An 11,106-nucleotide genomic window follows, 5' to 3' on the forward strand; every position below is an offset into this window, starting at 1 on the left:
GCACCTTGACCCCTTCCCCATACCCCTTTCTTTAGAGCTGGCCCCCCCTGTGATTGCTCCTCGAAATCAACCTGGCTCCCTTGAACGTTCCTTCTTCATCCGAATGAAATCCACACTCACCAAGCGGGGGTTGCATGTCAAAGCTTCGGGATACAAGGTGAGTGAGGAGCTCTCTTGAGCTGACTCTGGCTCCCTCCTTCCCTGATATGACTCTCAATGCTTCCTCAGGGTCCTTTACTCCCCAATTCTCTGCCTCCATTGGACTTCTCATGACCCAGATGTTGTCTGTTCCTCTGTCCATCTATATAATAATAACTATAATAATAGTATTATTATACAATTAAAACATATAGTTATAATAAATAACTGTCCCTCTGTCCATACATATATATATCAACATTTGCATAGTGGTTACTATGTGCCAGGCACTGTGCTAAATGCTTTACAATTATTATCTCATTTGATCCTTACAACCACCCTGGGAGGTAGGTGCTATCATTATTTTTTGAGGCAATCAGGGTGAAGTGACTTGCCCAGGGTCACATAGCTAGTAAGTGTCTGAGGTCACATTTGAACTCAGGTCCTCCTGACTTTAGGCACCACCGAGTTGCCTGTGCTATCATTTTTATAGATGAGGCAACTGAGGCAAACAGAGGTTAGACTGACCCAGGGTCACACAGCTAATAAGTGTCTGAGGCCAGTCTTGAATTCAGATCTTCCTGACTCCAGGCCTGGTGCTCTACCCACTCTGCCATCTAGCTGCTATATCCTCTGTCCATCTGTAATTCCTCTGCCCAGTGATGGTCAATGCTCCCAGCTACACTCTTCTGCCCAACCTGCTGTGGTCCTCGTTCAGCTATACATTCGTGGACTTGGAGTCAACAGGCCTGGTTTCAATTGCAGGTTCAGCCCCTTACAAATCAGAGACAGGAAAATCACTTTGTTTCTCTGGCTCAGCTTCTTCAGTTGTAAAACAAGGGTATTATACAGTAGCATAAGGTTCCCTTCAGTTCAGTGTTCCTATCCCTTCCTGGCCTCACCCCTACACTACCCAACCGTGTGTCCCAAATTATCTCTCACAGGTAATTCACGTGACTGGTCGGCTTAGGACTCAGCTATTGACAGCCCGACGAGGCCAAGCATTGGGTCTTGTCGCCTTAGGGCACACCTTGCCCCCAGCCCCCCTCAGTGAACTCCCCCTGCACGGCCACACACTTGTCTTTCGCCTCAGCCTGGCCTTGACCATCATCTCCTGTGAGAGCAGGTGGGAAGAGTGAGAAGTGAAGGGATGGGTGAGGTGTGGAGACTGAGAAATGGGGTTAGAAGACATGGGTGGGAAATAGATTTGGGTAAGGAGATGGGGACAGAGAAATGAAAGAAAAAAAGATAGGGAGGTGGGGCAGAGTAAGTTATAAATAGTAGCATGGAGGATGAAGAGATGGGGATATGGGGTTAGAATGATGGGAAATGGAGGAAATATAAAGAATGGATTACTGCAGGTAGAAAGCAGGAGTAGTGAGATGGGAAGAGATATAAGCATGAGGAGGTGGAATGGAGGGATGGAATGGGAAGTTAGGGGATGAGAGTGGGGCTAGGGATAAAGACAGTAGGGAAGTAAGAATGGAAAGATGTAAATTTGGAAATGGGTAATAATGGGGATAGAAGGGTGGAAGACAAAGGCAGAAATAGGAAATGGGGAAACGAAAAATGGAATATGGAGAGGTGGGCATTGGTAGAAAATGGATAGAAGATCCTTGAAGTGGGGATGGAGAGACGGAGAAAAGAAATGAAGGATGGAGAGACGGATTTGAGAAACAGAGGAGGGATAGATGTGACAAACAAGTCAAAGAAGGAAACACATGGAGCTAGATGAAGAATGGATAGGTGGCAATAGATGGGAAGTTGGAGATAAAGAAATTAAGGGATGGGGATGAATCTGAAGGACAGGGAGTTGGAGATGAGGAGATGGATGAAGGAGCTTTAGTGGGGAAAGAAGAGAGATGGATGGCTAAGATGGTCCATGGCTATTTGGGGATAGAGAGATGATTATGGAGGGATGGGGGATGCAGAGATGGGGTTGGAGAATGGAGATATTGAGAATGGAAGATGAGGGGCTGAAGGGGATGGAGGTGGACAGACTGAAGATAAAGAGATGGGGAAGGGGAAATAAATGAAAAATGGAAAGGTCAGAATGTTCAGTTCTTGTTGCAACAGATTAAAAAGGACATTAATAAGCTAGAGTGTCCAAAAGAGAACAACTAGGATGATGAAGGGTCTTGAATCAATGCCATAGGAGGACTGATTGGAAGAACAGGAAATATATAGCCTGGAGAAGATTCAAGGGGCATATAATTGTTATGTTGAAATATTTGAAGAGCTATCGTGGAAGAGGGCCTAGATTTGACCCCAGAGGGGCAGATCCAGGAATGAATTCAAGGTGCAAAAAAGCAAATTTAGTCCTGACATGGGGGAAAACGTAGTAGTTAGAGCTGACCAAAAGAAGAATGGGATGCCTTGGGAGGTCTTCACTGGGGGTCTCTGTGAAGACTGGATAGCCATTTGTCAGATACATCTGAGTCGAAATTTTTTTCAGGTGTGGGTTGGAGTTGATGGTTGCTGAGGTCTTTTTCAATGTTCAGATTATGATTCTGCAAGTGGAAAAAGAAGGATGGAAAGAAGAGAATAGGACGACAGGGAAAGAGAGATGGATGAAGGCAAAGAGATGGATGGAGAGAAGATTGGGGGATGGAGGGTGGAAAGGTGGCCTATGGAGAGAAAGGTTGAGGGATAAGGAAAAGAGAGATAGAGATGGGAGATGGAAGATGAGATGAAGTAAAAGAGGGTTAGAGAGATGGGAGGAAAGATGGGGGTTGAAGAGAGGAGATGGGGATGTCTCATTCTAATTCACTCCATCTTGGTCCCTGGCAGGATTAGTGACTACATGGATGTGGGCCCCTCAGAGCTGATTGGACGAAGTTGCTACCAGTATATCCACGGGGAGGACGCGGCTGGAATCCGCCAGAGCCACCTGGACTGTGCGTGAACCCCCTCTACCCCTCCACTGACCCCTAACTCCCGGAGCCCACTGTGCTCCCCCCATCCAGTTATCAATGTCCGTGGGGAATTCCCTGCTTAGGTCTTACCCCAGTAGCCCACTGCACCTTCAGTACTGTTCATCCTCATTCCCCTTCAGAGGAATCCTTAAGTAGCCAGGACAGAAGTTGAGCCAGGAATCTTCTTCCTGTCCCCCTGAAAATCTTTAAGATTCCTTTCTCTAGAGGTGTCTCTACCTCTCTGATTCTTACTCTGCTGCTCTCTTTTCCATCTTTATCTGTTTGCATCTTCCTTTATATTCTTGTTTCTCGGTCTTACGTTGTCTCTTTGTCTCTCTCCACATCTCTTTCTCTTCTCATTTCTGATTGTCCCCCTCTACCTCTGTCTCTCCCCATCCATGTCTCCCTGATCTCTGCTTTGACGCCCCCCGTTTCTCTGCCCATCTTTCCCCTTCCATCTTTGATCTGCTCTGCATCTCTCCCCCTCCCCCCCCGCCCCCGTGTGTTTCCCTGCTCCCTCCTCTGTCTCTCAATCCCCACTTTGATCCATACTTGTCTCTGCCTTGGCCTTCCCCTCTTGGGCCCAGTGCTGGACAAAGGGCAGGTGGTGACAGGCTATTACCGATGGCTGCAGAGGGCTGGAGGCTTCATCTGGCTCCAGTCCGTGGCCACGGTGGCCATCAGTGGCAAGAGCCCAGGCGAGCGCCACGTGGTCTGGGTCAGCTACATACTCAGGTGAGGAAGGCCTGAGCCACTGTCTGGGTGGTAGGGCAGGGACAGACTCAGTCACCGGGAAGGAGGAAACTTTCCATCTATTTAAGACAAAACTAATTGCACCATCCGGTTCTCTCCAGTGGGGCAGCAAACCCAGAGCTAGAGTGCAGGGCCCACCCTGGGGAGCTGGAGAAATGGTCCTGGGGCCCTGAAAGGTTCCTGAAGGGGGTCACCCCAGTTAGGGCTGTCAGCTGTGGAAGACTAGGCTCCCCTTTCCCCAAACCCCCTCTAAGAACCTGGGACCCTGGCACCTGAGACCTCAGGAAGTGAGGGGGAAGGATGAGTGCCAGGGATACCTGGATTGTGACCATTGGCCTCTTATCCACAGTCAAGTGGAAAGCAGCCACATGGCCCTGGATGCTCTCCAGCTCCCCAGTACCACCCCCCAAGAGGACCTGTCAGATCCAGAACCTGACATCAAAGGTACCCGGGATGTAACTGTAAAGATCCTATGCTATCAGCTCTGGAGGGTAGGCAGGGTCAGGGAGGGGACAGGACCCTAAATTCTACCCCTTCTCCACAGCGTGATTCCTATATCCCACTCATTCCAACATCAGACATCCCCAGATAGCATCTGAGATCCCCAGAACTTTCAATGGTTAGACGGTCTCAGATTCAGAAAGTCACTGAATATCAGGGTGGAAGTGACCTTAAAACAGAGGAAAGTGTCTGCTCAACAGGACCTTAGGACATAGAATATGGAATGTCAGAGGTGGGAGGGCCCTTAGAACAGTGAATGTCAGCTGGAAGGGTTCTTAGAACATGGCATGTCAGAGCTGGAAGGGGCCTTAGAACATAGAATGTCAGAGCTGGGAGGAGCCTTAGAACACAGAATGTCAGAGCTAGGAGGAGCCTTAGAACACGGCATGTCAGAGCTGGAAGGGGCCTTAGAACATGGAATGTCAGCCGGGAGGCACTTTAAGACTTAAGACTGTCAGAGCTGGAAGAATGTTAGAACATAAAGCACAGAATGTAGGAGCCAGAGGGACCTTGGAGACCATTATTACCCAATTCTTTCATTTTCCAAATGAGGAAACTGAGGTGCAAAGAGAGGAATCATTTTTACCCTTTTCAGTCATGTAGCATGGAATAGTGATTACTATTACAGGGTCATTTTCTCTTTCAGAGTCCAAGGCCCAGGTGGAGGGTGAGCAAGGAGCCTCCCAACCTGAGTCTGGGGCCCGTCATGCCCGAGGCAAACGCATCAAACTGGAACCAGCCAGAGGAAGCGGCAGCCAAGGAGAGACCACCGGCGGAGAAGGTGGTGAGGACAGTGATGATGGGGAGTCCAGACACCCAGTTCCCCGGCCTGAATTCACCTCTGTCATCCGGGCAGGGAGCTTGAAGCGGGAGACCATGAGGCCGTGGAGCTACGCGGCCTCCTACGTAGCCGGGGAGCCCTTCCACAGACCCCCTTCACCTCCCGATTCCCCATCTCCACCCACTCTGGTCCATGCTGGTTACCTAGCCCCCACTAGGGGCCTATATACCAGCACCATCCGATATGGGCCAGCAGAGCTGGGCCTGGCACTCCCCACCCCCGGGCTGGTTTATCAGCACCTCCAGAGGCTCACCGGCCCGGGGTCAACCTTTCCTGATGCCCTCTACCCCAGTGTACCCTTCCTGGGACCAGACAGGAAAGGGGACTGAGTGAGGGGGCTTAGCTGGGACTGTGGACAAGTGGGATGGAGCTGCTCCAAGGTCCAGCGTGGGCTCCCCTCCCCAGGAGTCAGGCACAGGAGACCCCTGAAGGGTAGCCACTGGCCCCATGTCACAGCTGGACACGGCTGGAGGCTGAGCCCACTCCCCTCTCCCGGACAGGGCTGGGCTTGGGGGGAGAATTAAACGGCATTCCTCAGCGCTCGCTTCCTGCCCTGCTTGTCGCCTCCATTCGGCTGAACTGGGGGTGGTTCGGAGGAGGCTGTGAGCCAGGGTTTCCAGGGGAAGGAGCAGCTAGTGGGGAGACCTGGGCTCGAATTCCCAACTGCTTCGTAAAACCTGGGACTTTGGGGCAAATCCGTCCCAGAATTCTCTGGTCTGTTTCTTCTGTTCTGATTGGGCTAAATGACCTCCCGGGCTCTGTCGGGTCCTAAATGGACGAATCTTTGACCCAGGTGTCCGGGTCGAAGTTTCCCAAAGCAGAAGTTGAGACGTCATCTGTGAGATGAAGAAAATGAAGGCCGGAGAGGGGAGTGAAAGCAGCACCCTGGCAGAGGGGAGGCAGGGAGCCGGCCACCAAGGCCTCGACGGCCTGGCTGCAGATCCCTCATTTAGTACCCGCGTGCCCTTGCCAAGTCGCTGAACCACTGGGGCCCTCCCAGACTCCTCCTGTGTAAAAAGGGGAGGGGTGGGGACACCAGAGGGAATTGTGGGGTCGGACCGGGACATAGGGACCCCCTGTCCAGCATTGGGGTACTCAGAGCTCTGGGGGGGTGGGGGTGGGCAGAAGGCCTGCTGGGGCTCAGACTCGGGGCATAGCTGGGGGGGCGGCGTGACGCAAGCCTTCCTCCCCCAGCCCACCCCCAAACCAAAACGCAGAGCCTGCGGTGTGAGTGCGGGGGGGGCCTTTAATGGTGCCCGGGCCGTGCCCGCGGCCCCTCACTTGGCCTGGCCCCGCGGCGGGCCGGCCCTGGCGGCCGGTGACTCCTCCTCATCTGCTTCGTCCGGCTCCAGCCCCGGCTCGGGTTCGGGCCCCTCCACCTCCAGCTCCAGCTGGCCCAGGTAGAGGCCCACGGCGCAGGCCCAGAGCAGGCCCGCGGAGGCCACGGCCGCGCCCCCGACCAGCGCTCCGCCCAGCGACAGCATCATGGGCCGCCGGAGCGAAGCCACGCCGGCCACGTACGAGGCTCCGCCGTAGAACACGCACAGGCCGCCCAGGAGGAAGAAGCCTGCGGCAGAGGAGACGGGACTCAGCTGGGCCGGGGCGGGGGAGGGGAGATGGAGACAGGACCCGGGAGGGAAAGGGGATGGCACGGGACGGGGCACGGGACGGGGCACGGGACGGGACCCGGGCGCAGTGGGGGAGGGCGGGGGTGAGGGGACGGGATCGGGACTCGGGAGGTGGGGGGGGGGGGAAGGCGGGCCCGGAGGGGGGGGGGGGGGGGGGGGGGGGGGGGGCCAGGCGGGACAAACCTCAGTGGGGAACCCTAGCCTGGAAAGGATGCCAGGGAGGGAGCCCGAACCGAATGCTGGGGGCTGGCCTGGGACAGATCCCAAGAGGTGGGGACAGGGGTGGGGGGCGGGAGGGGACAGAATCCAGGAAGCCGATGGGGGAGGGGAGAAAGGAGACGGGAACAGAATCCAAATGGAGGGGGTGGGCACCCGCCTCCAGGGGAGACATGGGCTTACGGTGTCAAGTCGACAGGGTCCGGCTCAGAATCTGGGGTCCAGGGAAACAGACCCCCCCCTGGGTTCTGCCTCCCCCCCTTCAGGGAAAACCAAGAAGAGAGCGGAGGGAACTAGGACCCCACTCCCCAAAGGTTCTGTTCTCTCCCCTACATGCCCTTTGCCCCCAGCTCGGGGGAGGGGGGGGGAGTGGGACAGACAGGGGCTCCACACGGAGGGTCCCGGCCCCAGCACTCACCATAAGCAGCCTCCCGGCCCATATCGCTCTGCATGAAGGAGATGACTCCTATGCCCGAGGCCAAGAGGCCATTTCTGAACCAAGAGAGGAAGGCTGCAAGGGACAGAGGGACCACGACCTTTATAAGTCCCCCGGAGGAGCTGGCCCGGCTAGGCCTGGCCCAGCAGAGTCTGAGAACTGAGGTCAGGAGGCCGGAGACTCACACTGCCTGCCATGAGTTTAGACAAGAAAGGGCACTGACTGGAGGCACAGGACCTGGGTTCAAATCCTCTCTATGCTGGTTACTCCCAGTGACCTTGGGTCAATCACTCCTGCTCCACAGGACCTCAGTTTCCCCTTCTGTAAAGTTTCCAGGTTGGTCTAGATGACCTCTGAGATCCTTTTGGGCTCTAGATGTGTGGTCCAGTGACCCTGTGGGAGCCACAGCTTCCTCCCAGAAAGAATGAGACTGGAGTAGATGGCATAGTTAACTCGACTTTAGTGCCATTCAGTATTCTCTCACCCAACCTTCACAGCCAGTGGTCATCCAGATAGGAAAGCCTAGAACGCTGGAGCTGGAGGTGGAAAGTCCTGGGTTCAAACTCCCTTCAGACACTTACTAGCTCGGTAACCCTGGGCAAAGATCATTTAGCCTCTCTCAACCTCAGTTTCCCCATCTGTAAAATGGGGATGATAAGTAAGAGCTGTAAGAAGCAGATGAGCTAGGCCAAGTCCTTTACAAACCTGAAGGCTCCATATCATGATGATTATTATCATGGTCATGGGAGTTGGGGGGTAGTCTCCTGGTACCAAACCCAGTTCTCTTCCTGCCAGTCCTTAAGATGCCTTTCAATGTTACAGCTTACACTCAGTTGGCCTTCAAGGCTTCATCTTTGCTCTCTATTTAACACCACAGTTTTTCAGAGGGACCTTGAAACACAGGACAGAGGTCTTCACCGATGAAAGTACTCTAACTGATTATACAGGCTGTCCCCAAAGTGCATTTTTTTTTTGGTGAGGTAATCAGGGTTAAGTGACTTGCCCAGGGTCACCCAGCTAGTAAAAGTCAAGTGTCTGAGGTCACATTTGAACTCAGGACCTCCTGACTCCAAGGCAGGAGCTGTATCCACTGGGGCACTTAGCTGTCCCCAAAGTGCATTTTTAACCTTAACCTTAGCTTAAAACTACACTAAAAGTTTTGGGACCCCTGCATAGCCCAGCCACTGGATTTGACAAATGAGGAAAGTGAGGATCAGAGAGGGGGAAGGAGCTTGGTGTGCCAACAGATCTGGAAACCCCATGGAACTCCCAGGCAGGCGCCAGCATCCACTGCTCCAAGTCCAGGCCTGACCCTTTACTGAAGCCCAAGGTTTCAGGAGGGGGATGTACATGGGATGTGCACTTCTATTTTATGTGTAAATTGATTTAACTTCAATTTGTGGCCCAGTAGCTCTTAGTTGGGAAAATCCTTGGAAAATCATGTCACGTCTTAGTGGAAGGGAAGAGGCGCTTTAAAAAAAAAAAAATTTACATTCAGTTTTTCATGACTCCCTCAGCAGAGGGTGCCTCCTTTCCCTCACACCACCATACAATCAACAAGGCCCAGCACTAAACCCAAGGGATAAAGCAAACAGTCCCTTCCTGTCCTCAAGAAGCTTACATAACATCTAGTATTTATTTTGTATTTGCTCATATGTCCCTGTTGTCTTCTCTGAAGGAAGTGTAAACTGGCTGTCTCCCTTGCCTGGAACACGCTCCCTCCTCTGCTCTGACCACTAACCTTCCCAGCTTCCTTTAAGTCCCCACTGAAATCCCTCCTTCTACAGGAAGCCTCCCCTCCCCCCCAATTCTAGTCCTTCCCTTCTGGTAGTTATTTCCAACAGATCCTGCTTGATTCTCCCACTAGACTGTAGGTTCCTTGAGGGCAGGGGCCATCTCTTGCCTCCCTTTGCACCCCCAGCACTTAGCACAGTGCCTGGCTCAAAGGAGACGCTTAATAAATGTGGATTGAGGGGGCAGCTAGGTGGCTCGGTGGATAGAGCTCCAGCCTTGGAGTCAGGAGGATCTAAGTCCAAATATGGCCACTGACACTTGACACTTACTAGCTGTGTGACCCTGGGCAAGTCACTTAACCCCAAATGCCCCACCAAAAAAGCAAAAAATAAATAAATAAATGTGGGTTGATTGAGTCGTTTGGAATGGGTGGCCTCTGAGGTCTCTTCCAGGTGTGGGCTTCTGAAGGCGGCACTGAGGCCTTGTCCATCTCCGTGTGCTCCCACTGCCCGGTCCTGGCAGGGTCCACCTGGCACAGTAGGTGCCGGGAAATGCGCCGTGTTATATGCTTTGCCTGGTTATGTCCAGGGTGCTCTCACCTCCCAGCAGCTTATGTGTTATCTCTGCATCCCAAACACCTGGAGAAGTGCTTAGCGCTTACGGTCTATTCGATTCCACTAAACGACCAGCCGAGGGCGAAGGTAAGAACCCAGGGCTGGGATCACTGGACCGGGTTCGGGTCCCGGTTCTGCCGCACCCTACTGTGTGCAACCCCTCCAGGCGTGTTTCCTCGTCACCTAGGGGACCTGGAAAGTCTCTTTCATTCCACCGCCAAAGCAAATCCCTTTCATCTCTCTGGGCCTCAGTTTCCCCCTCTGTAGAATGAGGGGGTTGGGCCAGCTGATCTTCCCCCGCTTCTATGCAGGACCCGGGGCCCTCCCCTCCATTCCGCACGGGACCCGCTCCTCCGTGTGACTCTGCCGCTTCAGCCACGCTGGGCCCCACTTATCCGGACCGCCTCCTTTATGCAGACCCCCTTCTCCCTCTCCCTCTCCCTCTCCCTCTCCCTCCCCCTCCCCATGAGCAGTCCCCAGCCCGCACTGACCCGTCTCATGCGCCTTCCGCAGGAGCCAGGCGTCCGCGCGGTCCAGCTCAGACACGGGGGGCGGCGCGGCCGCAGCGCGGGCCCCGGGCCCGGGGCCGAAGGCGCCCCGGCCGGCCCGGCCGCGCCTCGGGGCCGCCAACAGCAGCACCCCCCGGAAGCAGGGGCGCCGGGCCAGGCGAGCCGCCCGACCCCACCACCAGCAGCCTCCGCCTCCCATGGCTCTGCGGCCCGCCCGGCCCCGCCCCCGCATAGCTAGAGGCCCGCCGGCCCGTCCGTCAGCGGCGCGCCCCGCCCCTCTCCCTCGCTCAGTGGCCGGCCGTCCCGAGGCCCCGCCCCGCTGTCACCCAGAGGAAAGCTCTCCTCACTCTCCCAGGCCCCAGCGCCGGCCTAAGACGCACGGGGACTACAAGTCCCAGCATGCCTGGGGACTCGGGGCACAGCGCGCAAGCGCCAGAGACCCAGTTTTACTGGGCCTCGACCAGGGGCCTTTTATAGCGGGTGCAGTAGGTGCCTCCGCTCCTTCCTGTCTTCCGCGCCCCGATTCCCAGTTTTAGCCCACGTTATTCCGTCCAGCCAGAGAAAACAAACATTTATTAAGCGCTACCTGTTTGTGTGTTTCTCGAGAAGCTGCCTCTTTGCATAATTCATAGTTTAAGTAAGGAACATGCTTTGTTCTCAGCGGGAACCTGCCTGGGCCTCAGTTTCTTCATCTGTAAAACATGGGCATGGCTTGTCGCCGGGCCTGGCCCTAGAAAGGACCTAGTGAATGCTGTTGCTTGAGCGGCTAGATGACCGGCTTCCCCGCAGCCCTCATCTATCTGCCCGACGCGGGCACCCAG

At 54.6% G+C, this 11,106-nt stretch overlaps 2 protein-coding genes across 2 annotated transcripts in view; one reads left to right on the plus strand and one right to left on the minus strand.

Moving 5' to 3' along the window:
• LOC114030994 (neuronal PAS domain-containing protein 1-like) overlaps positions 1-6,308 on the plus strand; it is a 17,683-nt gene extending 11,375 nt beyond the window's left edge. The window contains exons 7-12 of the mRNA XM_027845977.1: positions 36-157; positions 1,083-1,264; positions 2,929-3,035; positions 3,641-3,788; positions 4,156-4,250; positions 4,954-6,308. Coding sequence (XP_027701778.1) covers positions 36-157; positions 1,083-1,264; positions 2,929-3,035; positions 3,641-3,788; positions 4,156-4,250; positions 4,954-5,477 — 1,178 coding nt within the window. The 3' untranslated portion in view covers positions 5,478-6,308. The remainder of the gene's footprint in view (positions 1-35; positions 158-1,082; positions 1,265-2,928; positions 3,036-3,640; positions 3,789-4,155; positions 4,251-4,953) is intronic.
• Positions 6,309-6,374: 66 nt separating this feature from the next.
• LOC114030996 (transmembrane protein 160-like) lies at positions 6,375-10,484 on the minus strand. Its single transcript, XM_027845978.1, has 3 exons — positions 10,268-10,484; positions 7,411-7,503; positions 6,375-6,715 (listed from the first exon to the last, which is right to left on the minus strand). The coding sequence occupies exons 1-3, from the start codon at positions 10,482-10,484 to the stop codon at positions 6,426-6,428; spliced, it is 600 nt and encodes a 199-aa protein (XP_027701779.1). The 3' UTR covers positions 6,375-6,425.
• Positions 10,485-11,106: the final 622 nt, after the last annotated feature.

This window comes from Vombatus ursinus, unplaced genomic scaffold, assembly GCF_900497805.2.
Source record: "Vombatus ursinus unplaced genomic scaffold, bare-nosed wombat genome assembly UNPS02015030.1, whole genome shotgun sequence".
Classification (NCBI taxonomy): Eukaryota; Metazoa; Chordata; class Mammalia; order Diprotodontia; family Vombatidae; genus Vombatus; species Vombatus ursinus.